Source organism: Gopherus evgoodei, chromosome 11, assembly GCF_007399415.2.
Source record: "Gopherus evgoodei ecotype Sinaloan lineage chromosome 11, rGopEvg1_v1.p, whole genome shotgun sequence".
Classification (NCBI taxonomy): Eukaryota; Metazoa; Chordata; order Testudines; family Testudinidae; genus Gopherus; species Gopherus evgoodei.
In genome coordinates, this window is record NC_044332.1 from 14,748,511 (window position 1) to 14,761,142 (window position 12,632).

The 12,632-nt window shown below is 40.8% G+C and overlaps 1 protein-coding gene across 6 annotated transcripts in view; it reads left to right on the plus strand.

Annotated features, from left to right (window-relative positions):
- ERBB4 (erb-b2 receptor tyrosine kinase 4) overlaps positions 1 to 11,009 on the plus strand; it is a 1,029,410-nt gene extending 1,018,401 nt beyond the window's left edge. For all 6 annotated transcript variants that reach the window (XM_030580258.1, XM_030580260.1, XM_030580261.1 and 3 more), the window contains one exon: positions 2,215 to 11,009. In XM_030580258.1, coding sequence (XP_030436118.1) covers positions 2,215 to 2,660 — 446 coding nt within the window. In that variant the 3' untranslated portion in view covers positions 2,661 to 11,009. The remainder of the gene's footprint in view (positions 1 to 2,214) is intronic.
- The last annotated feature ends 1,623 nt before the right edge of the window (positions 11,010 to 12,632 follow it).

Genomic DNA, 12,632 nt, shown 5'->3' on the forward strand with positions numbered 1-12,632 from the left:
TGAAACATTGTTTCTCATAGAGCACTGCTGAGACCCTGTAGGTCAGTTAACATATGGTAACCAAGGCCTGAGGGCGACAGGCTCTGTCCTCAGGAGAGAACTCCTAACAGTGTTGCATTACTCCAGAAGAGGTGTGCAATATCTTCCAACCATCCAACCTGCCAACATTTTGTTCCTAACAGGTTTCTGTTGAAAATCGAAAATCCTTTGTGCTGTTGTGTGAGGGTGACTTAACCTCCTCTTCCCTCCAAGCATGATGTGCCATTAACCTTTCCTCCTTTCAGCTGTGACCTTCAGTATTATTTACATCACGGGGTTGACATTTTGTACTAATTTCACACAGTCCTACTCTTGGTTTAGTGGTCGCTCGGGAACTCTTCTGTGTCCCGCTCTGTGCTAATTAGAATCTTTGTTCCTCCACATTCTGAGGCCCTTTGTCACTCAGTCGGGGCAGCTTTTAATTAGTCAGATAGCTGTGTTTTTAATAAAACAGCCATACAGGGTTAGGGTGTGGAAATGTTTATAGTACAGAGGAGACTTAAGTGGAGATAATGCTAATCTAGCATTTTCCAGGTGCTGAGATAGTGGTGAGTTTCAGTGATTTAGACAAGGTTGCACAGAGAGTCGATGGAGGAGGCAGGCATAGACCCCAGTATCCTCCTTCCAGTTCTTTGTTCAGTGGACCATACAGCCAGCTCCTCTAGAGAGTGGTTGTGGTTAAAGCACTGGGCTCAGAGAGACCTGGGTTTGGTTCCCAGTAGGGCTGTCAAGCGATTAAAAAAAAATTGGGATTAATCACCCTGTTAAACAATAACAGAATACCATTTATTTAAATATTTGTGGATGTTTTCTACATTTTCAAATATATTTATTTCAGTTTCAACACAGAATACAAAATGTACAGTGCTCACTTTATATTTATTTTTATAACAAATATTTGCACTGTAAATAACAAAAGAAATTGTATTTTTCAATTCATTTAATACAAATGCTGTAGTGCAATCTCCTTATTAAAAAAGTTGAACTTACAAATGTAGAATTATGTAAAAAAATAAACTGCATTCAAAAATAAACCACTGTAAAACTTTAGAGCCTACAAGCCCACTCAGTCCTATTTCTTATTTAGCCTATTGCTCAGACAAACAAATGTGTTTACTTTTGCAGAAGATAATGCTGCCCAATTCTTGTTTACGTCACCTATTTTGGATTGTTATCAAGCAGAAGCCATCATCAGTATGGACGCATGTCCTCTGGAATGGTGGTTGAAGCAGGAAGGGGCATATGAATGTTTAGCATATCCAGCACACAAATACCTTGCAATGCGGGCTACAAAAGTACCATGCAAATGCCTGATCTCAATTTCAGGTGACATTGTACATAAGAAACGGGCAGCCTCATCTCTCATCAATGTAAACAAACTTGTTTGTCTTAGTGGTTGGCTGAACAAGAAGTAGGACTAAGTGGACTTGTAGGCGCTGAAGTTTTACATTGTTTTGTTTTTGAATGCAGTTATGCAACAAAAAAAATCTGCATTTGTAAGTTGCACTTTCACTATAAAGAGATTGCTCTACAGTACTTGTTTAAGATGAATTGAAAAAATACTATTTATTTTGTTTATCATGTCTACAGTGAAAATATTTATAATCAAAAATAATAATATAAAGTGAGCACTGTACACTTTGTATTCTGTATTGTAATTGAAATCAATAAATCTGAAAATGTAGAAAAACATCCACAAATATTTAATAAATTTCAATTGGTATTCAATTGTTTAACAGTGCGATTAAAACTGCAATTAATTGTGATTATTTTTTTTAATCACGATTAATTTTTTTGAGTTAATTGTGTGAGTTAACTGCAATTAATCAACAGCCCTCATTCTCAGCACTGCCACATACTCCCTGGTGACCTTTGACAAGTCACCTAGTCTCTCTGTTTCCTGTCTCCTACCCTTTTTCCATGTTTAGGCACTAACCTCTTTTGGGCAGAGACTGTCTCCCATTATGAGTCTGTACAGCATCTGGCTCAGTGTGGCCCAGATCTCAGTTAAGGACTCGGCACTATTTGATAGTAGTGAAGTGAAGATAAGTAAAGAGTGCTGTAACATTTGGGAACCTTGGTCTGAAGTTTACATTCAGATGAGCTGCCAGTCAGAGATGCTTGCTGCTGTGTGAACACATTACCATGTGTTGACATACCTTCTTTTTTTTTTAGATTACCTGAACCCAGTAGAGGAGAACCCATTTGTCTCTCGACGAAAGAACGGTGATCTTCAAGCTCTGGACAACCCCGAGTATCACAGTGCCCCAAATGGGCAGCCCAAAGCAGAGGACGAGTATGTGAACGAGCCGTTGTACCTCAGCACCTTTGCTAATACCTTGGAAAACGCAGAATACCTGAAGAACAATGGGCTTCCTTTGCCAGAGAAATCCAAGAAGGCCTTCAACAACCCGGATTACTGGAATCACAGTCTGCCACCGCGAAGCACCCTCCAGCACCCGGACTACCTGCAGGAGTACAGCACAAAATATTTTTACAAACAAAATGGACGGATCCGGCCTATTGTGGCAGAGAACCCTGAATACCTCTCTGAGTTCTCCCTGAAGCCTGGCACTGTGCTGCCCCCACCACCCTACAGACATCGAAACACGGTGGTGTAGTGACATCAGTATTACACAAGTAGAGAGGCAACCCCTTCTAGATGCTGGTCTCTCTCTCTTTCTTTCTTCCTCTCTCTCCCTCGTTGTCTCCCTTGAGCTTTCTCTTTTTGCCAGTTCACTCACTTTGATATTTCCAAGTAGAAGGACACCTTTGAATCATTTGCTGATTGGGTTAGGAACCTGGAAGGAAAGAAAGACTTTCCAAGGCCAGGTTTTGGCCTTTCATTCATTCATTCATTCAGTCAGTCAGTCAGTCTGGCATTTCTCACCTTTCACAGACCCTGAGAGTCAGAAGGTCAGACAAGCAAGTGAATACCAGTAAAGGCCAGTGGCATTGTTGCCTGCTGTCAAGTTAGTTCTCAGTGATTCAACTCAGATGCTGTAGGGGAAGTCACACAGTGTCTGTTTCTGTCAGCAGGAACCGAGGAAAGCCTGTTCAGCATTCCTGGAAATCACAATGCAGTTTCCACTAAGAGGGAAAAAAGGACAATTTTTATATCACATGTGATAGCATAATAATTGAGATTTGAGAAGCCAATGTCTTTCTCTAACACTTTCTATCCTGGCAGCTGAAAACAGCTAACCCAGCTTTTCATAACCATTCAGTTCTTCATCACAGCCATCAAAGAAATAACTAATAAAATAAAAAATGAGGAGACTTTGTCTCTGGTCAGTCCCCTCTTCTTAGCCACTCCCACAGTTTTATCCCATTTCCTAACAGCAAAGACTTTCACTAGAAGCTCCTGTGCATGACAGTGCAATTTTTTTGGTACGTGTCGCAATGACGACAAGTATTTTCAACAGAAAGATCCCGTCAGGAAAGGAAGAAAACACAAAAAGCTGACATCCTCCATTGAAGCTAAAAGAGAGGCCAAGATCCGCCATTTATATGCACAGGGCCTCACCTTCATGTTTTATACCTACTTAAACAAACAAACAAAGTACCCATACAAATTCTCCTCTCTTTCTTTCTGCTCATCGATTAAGATAGTTGGGGATGCAGTAGGCAACACTGAGGACAAGACAGAAGGAGGACAGTTTAATAGGTTCAGGAAACCTGGTGCTGGTCTTAGGGGTGGTGCCCTAAGGAGTTCTTTAAACTGGAAGAAAGACACTGGAGTGGATAAAACGCACATAGCAGTTCACTGGAAAGTTAGTTTGCACTTAAGCTATGATTTTATTTGTCCTCGCTCTGAACTGTTTTCTGGATTTTGAACGAAGCAATATGGAAGCGACCAGCAAAATAAAATAATTTTAAATTAAAAAGTGAAATTATATATAAAGGACGGCTGTGGAAATGCCAAAATGAAACAAGTCACATCTTGGGAACAGTATCCGCTGGTTCTGAAAGGCCAGTATATTGACTACTTCAGAGAATACAGTGAAGGAGTAACCAGTTCAAATGCTGCTGCACGAAGGAAAGGCAGAGCAAACAGTGAAGGGGATTTGGGGAGAAGAAGGGCCAGGTGTGGCTTGGGGCCTAGCAAGGACTATAGTTTTCTAAAAGGAGGATTTCTCCATCACGTAAGCTGGTACATACAAGGTTTTTAAAGTCAGTATGTGCATGACATACACAGCTTTCAGTCAAAAATATAAACAATGAGTTGATCTCCATGCACTTATTTCCCTTTTGTCAACTTCAGCTTTCACAGGACCTTTGGTTTATTCCCCTCCATGGCTAAAAATATTTCCAGCCAGAGTTTATGAATCATTTTAGCATCAAAACAGAACACCACATGAAGTGGAAGAGAAGAATGGGGATGGTGTCTTGCTTTTGATGCACTACGTTTCTAGTTGTTTAGGCTTTTAAAGAAAAGGTATCTATCTAATTAGACTCAAATTCTAGGAGAGACAACAATATTCCAATTTATGCACTTTAGTACTATTAAAATGAAGGCCCTTTGGATCATGGAACCCAGCAACAGGGGTGAACAGTCTGGAAGCAATGTGAATTTTCTCTTAAATCCTAACATTTTAATGGACAGCCACCATGAGCTCCCTGCCATAACCCTGTCAGGGAGATCTGACCGCTCAAATTGAAAGAGGCAGACTGGAGAGTAAGCCCCAACCCTCATCCTCAGTCTGCCATCTTAAGTTAATTTTAGGAGTGGATGTCATGCTGTGTTATACAAGCAACCAGTGATTGCTTCATGAAGTGACATTACATAATTGCTTGACCCCCTCCCCTCCCTATTCCCAGGGCCGCCATGCAATAATTACTTAATTGTCTGTGCCATAGGTCATGCTAGACAAAGTCAGCTCTGGGCTGGAACGAGACCTTAGATTTCAAACCTGGGTTCTTAGCCTTGTACTTTGAAACATAATTTGTGGCTGGTCCCTACAATGTCCATCAAGATTTCAGGTCAAGGCTGGTTCAGCCAATGTGGCATTACTGAATTAGGTGTTTCAAGTCAATCTGAACCAGCAAAACTTAATTACCAGCTGCTGTGCACTTATTAAGCCCATAAACCTTGTATGTAGATAAATGGTTTATAAACAAGAACAAAAGGTCTTTGCAGCTATTTAAAGGAGGCCTAGTGGACATGTGGCCACATAATAAATCAGTTTGTTCTGGCAGAATGAAATGAACAGCTGACCATTAAAGCAGGAGTGCCAGGCATCTGAAAGAAGGTCTGTCTCTGTGGTGAGGTCTCTCCTGCTCTTGATGCATTCCCATAACTCCCAGTGAGGTTAATGAGAGATACAGGTGAGCATTAGGGGAAATTAGACCCCCTCAGACCTTCAAAAAACATATGCCAGTGGGAGCACTCAGAGTGCGTAATATTAAGCCTCCTGAAGTGAGAATGGACAAATAAAAAAACTCATCCCAGAATTTTATCATGTCCCTTTTGTGACTCAGAGAAAGCTTAGAATATTAAGGAGGGCTTGATCTCCGTCACCGAACAGATGTAAGAGAAGAGTAACGTTCTAATGGAAATCTACGTACAGGTTGTGTGTTTGTTTTTGGAGCAGTGTGCTAAAAGACTGACTGTGAGAGAAATGTGCACACCTTGAAAATATTGAAGGCAAATCGCTCCAAGGATCTTAGAATCCAGCTGCTAATGGAAAGTAGGAAACCTGTTTTGGGTTCTTTGATAATTCAGTAATGTCAACATTAAAAACAAGCCTCATTTTAAAAAATGAAGTGTAAATATGGTTGTTCTTTAACAGTTTAACTTTTTTGCCTCAAAGCATTTTAAGAATTATTTATTTACTTTTTAAATTGTTGATTGTGGCTAAAATGCACTCAGTCATGTGGAAATACAGCGGCTCCTTGCAGGGAGCATGAAACCCAGAAGCGGGTACACAATTATAGGCTGAGCAGTGTCAAATGTATCTTAAAAAGAAAAACCAAGCGGTTAATACAACAAATGTAAACGCAGTCTGTGAAATGCAAAGTAACAAATGACTTCCATTTATGTATCCTGGGTTACTGGTTTGGGTTACTCCTGTTGCCAAAAATTGCCTTTAATAAGTCATTGCTCTGGGTACAAGGTATTGACCTAAGCATCTAGATTCTTTTTTTTTTTAAACCTCAAGGGATGATTAACCTTGACCTACAAAGTCAATAGTATGTTTTTTTATATACAGGCTGAATGTTTTCAACAGAAATATCTAGCTATGGTCTGATCCACTCTCCTGTAAAAGCCGAGCACTCCCAAGAATGAAATAAATAAATCTGTCACAGCTAGGTTTAATTTTAATTATGTCGAGGGGAGGCCACAGATCGTGACAGATGTTCTATTTTTTTCATTGGAAAACAGATGCTTTTCACCAATAATTTCATTTAAACTCAGTTTTTCTATGAAAAACAAGTTTTGACTGAATTTGTTTTGCTCACCTAGTCAAAACTCAAGTGCTATTCCTGTCCCTAAAGTCCACAGTCAGTTTTTAATGACTTTATAAGCATATTTTCCTATTTTGAAATGTTTCTTTTCCCCCTATTGCTGGAGCACAATGATTAATTTTTCAGAGGAAAAAGTATTGTCACAGGCAAACTGAATGAAAGATAAACACACTGTTGGTTTTGTTTTGTTTTCAATCTCTTTCCAAGCGAGGTGTTATGTGTAACACTAGTAGGCAAACAAATTTTAGACAAAAAAATGTGATTTTTTTTTGATTGTGCGAAATACCATTGGACTAAACATCAAGTCAACCACATCCTTTTTAATTATTTGGGAGGAATGGAATTTGACTAGATTTTAAATTGGCAGCATCCCTTGTAACACATTCCTTTTAAATTGACAACTGCAAAAGATTCTTTAAATCGAGTTTTTTTTTCTATTCAGTGAAAATTACCTCGTTAAGGTAGAAAACAGTGGAAATAATCCGAGCCTTAGATCAAGAGATGCAGATGTACTGCACTGCTGCAAGGACTAACCTCAGACCAGAAACCTTCCTAATTGTGTTGAGAAACTCTGTGTTAAGACTGCCAGCTGTTCTGCAGCTTTTAATTGACTGATGCCATCACCTGACTGTACAAGTTGCAGCCTGATCAGCTTGTGCCATTTATTTCTGTGGGTTGGTGAACTATGGGGAGTGTCCTTTGCTCCTCCCACAGCTTGTAGTGCTAAGGGGAACTCCCCCTAGAAGAGGCTGAAGATACTCCAGGTTGTTTCGGTGGGGCAGAGTAAACTGGTCCGCACACTTTAGTGACCCGATCCTGCACGCACTGAAGGCAATGGGACTGGCGTATGACCTACATGGGAAACCTTCTTTCGCTCAACACTTTGCAGGAAAGTGAACACTCTGAGCCTGCCTCTCAAGTGCCCTGCACCGTCTGTAACCACTTATAGCTGTGCAAAGTGGGTAGGAGATACCTAACCTTTGGTGTAAGCGACCCGAGACTGGTGCGGGGACCTGAGGCTTAGTTACTCCAAGGCACCTTTGTACAATGGAGGCCTGACTTCTCATTTGCACTAAGGCTCTTTTACATCACAGTGGCAGCATGCAGGGATTTAAATGAAAGGATTCCTTATGCAATGAGCAAGCTATAAGGGAGTCTTAGCACCACTCTGAATCAGGCTGCCTCTACTCTGGGGCCCTGCCCCTTCCCCAGTGTAACAGCCTCAGGGTTGCTCTAACTTAAGCTTTGTTTTCCACCGCTCCCTATGTATGTGACTTGGGATGCCAAGGCTATTTGCAGGGCATTCAGGACCCCCCCTCTGATCTGCTCCAGGGGGCTGGGCCAATGTAGAGCTATTTGCCAACTATGGACCGGGGGGTGATATTTGCCAGAGGACCTTGATTAGCATTAAGGGGCCTTGATTAGCATATTACACCCATCCACGTTTTCCTGGTTGTAAATGCAAGGTGGATGCAGAGGTGCTATAGCATGACTGCCCGTTTACAGAGTCAGTGAGGGTGGCACCCACTTTAAGGCCCCTTTACACACTGATGTATAAGAGCCTTTGTATAAATGAGACTTGGACCCTTTGTTACCAGGATGCTGGTTGGTTTTTGAAGAGTTACTCCAGGTTGATGCTGTCGCCTTTTATTTTTCACTCTGTAAACACCTTTTTAAAGGTAAGTTCTTCTTTCAGTTGCAATAACAACATGAAGCCTGTAAATTTAGTTGTATCAGTTTCCTGCTCCCATTCAAATCTGCCACTTGTAATTCACTCATTACCGTTGACCTGCCACTGCTGCTAACATTTGTTGGAATGTAACCATATCTGTTTGTTTTAGAAAGATGGGCCAATGCAGTATTGCAAGGTGCTCTTCCTTTTATTTTCACGCTTCATAGCGTGGTAGAGACTGGTGCAGTCTAAGAGGGCAGCCTTTGCCTAGTGTTGCTTTTTTTTAGCTGATTTTGTTAAATTTTTTTTTCAGTGAGCTTTACGCAGATGGGTAGGAAAAGTTATTTGTTCAAATACATTTTTAAAAATAGAGGACAAATGCACAGAAACAAAGTTGTAGGGCTGGAGGCACTAGCTTAGACTGTCCAAATTAGTTTGTCGACAAACATCCCCGCCACCCCCTGCCACTTCCTAGTTGGTATTCTAACACTGTGCCACTTCTTTCAAAGATAAGGGCCAGAGTCAGACACCCTTACTCACAGGAAGTACCTTACTTTGTAGCATTAATGGCACTGGGATTACTCAAGTCATAAGGTATTATTATTTGTATAGCAGAACACATCAGGAATTGGTGCTGGGTAGTGTGCATAGATATGGGTCCCAATTCAGGAAAACATCCTGATCCAAGCACTCGCGGAAGTTCCATTGAAGTTGGTGGGATTATGCACATGCTTCCAGTTAAACTGGTTCCAGTCCCACTTATTTTACAAATTTTAGTATATGACAAGAAGCAATAACAGATGGCTAGAGTGGGGGAATAGTCAGATGCTCGTGATTAGTGAAAACAATGGTCGCAGCTGCCTAGTCATGTCATTGGTGGTAGTCACAAGAGTAGTACAGCATGAGTAAGCCTACCCAAAAACAATGAAGCATCAATTCCTCAGTAGAATTTAGGTGCTTAAGTCCTGTACTTACTCTGACGGGAAAGCAATTTCATTCTGGTTGTTTTAGGTGTGCATTGTTTGCAAATACTTCCTTTCCAGTGGTGTGAGAGCCACGTTACCCTTTCAACCTTTGTGGGGCGGAAACACTGTATTTTCCATAGCACTCCGAAGACTCAACCATTTTGGGAAAACCACAGTAACAAACTGTGAATGGTATTTTATAAGTAAGTGTAGATATGTAAGCCGTTCTTTTGAAGTAAGGTACTATGAAATATGTAGCATAACCTGGTACTGCTGTTAAATGGGTCGATTATTAAACTGAGCAGCTGTGTAAAGGGTAACTAACTTTGAATGCACTAAAACCACCCGCCCTTTGAAGATGATACAACTTAGATGGCCTGTGTATATGCTGGAAGCTGTCTTTTTATAGGTTGATTTTTGGAAGGGTTGGCTTGGAATATCAGCATATCTGAGTGGCCCCATAAATTAGAGTTGATGAAAATATTTTCTAATGTTAAAGAAAAAAAAGTAGAAATTAAAAAAAACAAAGCAATGTTCACAAATTCTTTTTTTACCCATTTTCAGCCAAAGTGTAGAGCAGTTTGAAATATTACAAATTTTGAATATAGAACTGGGGGGCGAAAATCAGAAAAATTGCTATTTTCCCCATTTCAACCCACTCTAATCCAAATATGGCTCTGAAATCCACTGCTTAGGCTCACCTCTATACATTCCTCCCTCTGAAAGGGCTCAAGGCTGTATGATAGGTAGACTTTCAAAAGTTTGGCTTCAATGGGCATAGGATCAATGGATCAGATTCCAAGAAAGGTCACACCAGAGGAATTAGATGAGTCTACAAGAACAGATGTCCTATTTGCAGTGCAAGAAACTTGTTGAGTTCATTGTCCTTTCCCATCCCACTCCATCTTCTCATCAAAACATCTCTTGTAGAGTCAACATGGGGTGCTTAACTGGAGGTACCTGAAAAAGGCAGAAATTTAGAGTGTTATATTTTTTAGCCAATTCTCTGTGTTCTTAAAGTGTAAAAATACAAACAAAAAGTTCTCTGCCTTGTGAATTACCTTCAAGGAAAAGAGAAGCAACACCATGTTGGAAGATGCCATCCTCATTTACATGACACGGTGCACTCAGAGTTAGCTACCTTTTTGAAACAAACAAAAAACTACTGTATGTTAATTTGAAAATGTGAATAGTATTTTTATAGCTTGTTTAAGACACGGCTAGTTGCATTTGTAAATAAGGATAATGTTGTTTTTCTTTTCCTTTTGTGGACATCATTATTCAGAACATAGTTGTCTTTAGGGTTGATTTGTATATAAGTAATTTGCTGGTGATTTATTTCCCTTTTTAGCTTTTATTGGAGATATCATTTTGACATTCTGTGTGACTGTGTTTAGCACTATTGTGGTACGTTCAGACTTTCTGCACTTGCTTACACAGTAACGTATGCCAATTGTGTGTGGCGTAATGTTACTTTAACCTTTTGTCTCATATTTCAGCTATGAAGGATTATGCACTGTTAAAATACATACTGACTTGGGTTAATATTAGCTCTATATTTTAGTATTATTTCCCTTTGCCTTGATTTTTCATGGTTTTTTTTTTCCTTTGGAGGCTGGGGAGAAACCAGTGGCTCTTTTCTTTGTCTGATTAGGATCTTCTTTTCAATGTACACACTCCGAAATCCCTCCTCCTGGTGATAGTGCTTTTACCTGTTTGTTAAGACAAATGTAGATTGGGACCTGCTTAGCTCATCCCCCACTGATCATCCCAGCCGAACAATTTGAAAACTGTTCTGCATTTTTGTTACATGAATCTGTCAGAAATATATTTTTAATTTAATATAAATGAAATTCAATAAAATATGAAGGAAATGTTCCTTTGTGCGCCTCATATTTTTCATCGATGGCTGCATGATTGCAGCAACTGAGTATGCCTGTCTTGGCATAACATAGGAAAAAGGGTAAATATCCTAAAATGGTCCATTTATTTCCCCCCTTGAAAGATGGAAACAGAAATGCAAGATTGTGGTTTTCCCTGTGCAGTGGCGCCAGCAGCCTTTACACAACTGTCATTCCATTCCCCCAGTGCATTGGCTTCTGGAGTAAGACATTTGCAACTAATCTAGACCACTAGAAGATTACTTTCCCTTAAAGTAAAGGAACAAACTGCATCAGCTACCCAGGAAAGGGTCCCATCCCCCGATAAACAGAGGGATGAATTTGTTACTAGTCCAGCCCCCTGATGTAGAGAAGGGACTTGAATTGGGATCTCCCACATATCCTAGATAAATGCCCTAACCACTATGATATACTGTAATTCTCCCTGGCCTAATTACTTCATAGACAATGAATAGTCCTTGAGCCAGGGAAAGCAAACAGTGATGATATGGGCGATTGGTCAGAGCACTCCCCTATGCGGTGGGAAACCCAACATCAAGTCCCTGCCTCACTGAATGTTCTTTGTTAAAACTGGGAGAGATTGAGAAAGGCCTGTAACAGAGTCCGTCGACCCATCACTAGTGCTGTCGTCTGGGCTGGGGAGACCTAAGTTCAAATCTCTCCTCCACAGAGCAGGGAACTGAACATCCAGTGGGGCTACCGCAAACCCTACGGCGTGGCTGGTAAGCCACATCTGAAATGATTTACAAGACCCTTCCCCACCCCCAGCACAAACATATGAGCTACATTTGCTTATGTCACGGTATAATTCCCCATTCTGAACCTTAGCGTCCAAAAGATGGGGTACCAGCATGAATTCCTCTAAGCTCAATTACCAGCTTAGAACCTGTAGTGCTGCCACCAACTAGGAATTCCAGTGCCTGGTACACTCTGGTCCCCACAAAACCTTGCCCGGGGACCCCCAAGACCCAGTCCCTCTGAATCTTAACACAAGGAAATTAAACCCTTTCCCTCACCGTTGCCTCTCCCAGGCTTCCCCTCCCTGGGTTACCCTGGAAGATCACTGTGATTCAAACTCCTTGAATCTGTAAACAGAAAGGAAAATGCACCTTTCCCCCTCCTTCTCTCTTCCCCTCCCAGACTCTCTCTGAGAGAGACAGTAATCCTAACACAGAGAGAAATTAGCCTTTCTCTCCCCCTTCCCTCCTTTCTCCCCACCAATTCCCTGGTGGATCCAGACCCAGTCCCCTGGGGTCTCACCAGAATAAAAAAACAATCAATCAGGTTCTTTAACAAGAAACTTCTAATTAAAGAAAGAACAAAGGTAAATATTACCTTTGTAAATTTCAGATGGAATATGTGACAGGGTCTTTCAGCTGTAGACACTGGGAATACCCTCCCAGCCTAAGTATACAAGTACAAATTAAAATCCTTTCAGCAAAATACACATTTGAACTCCTCCCAGCCAAATACACATTTGCAAATAAAGAAAACAAACATAAGCCTAACTCTCCTTATCTACCTAGTACTCACTATTCTGAGCTATTAAGAGCCTGTATCGGAGAGATTGGAGAGAAACCTGGTTGC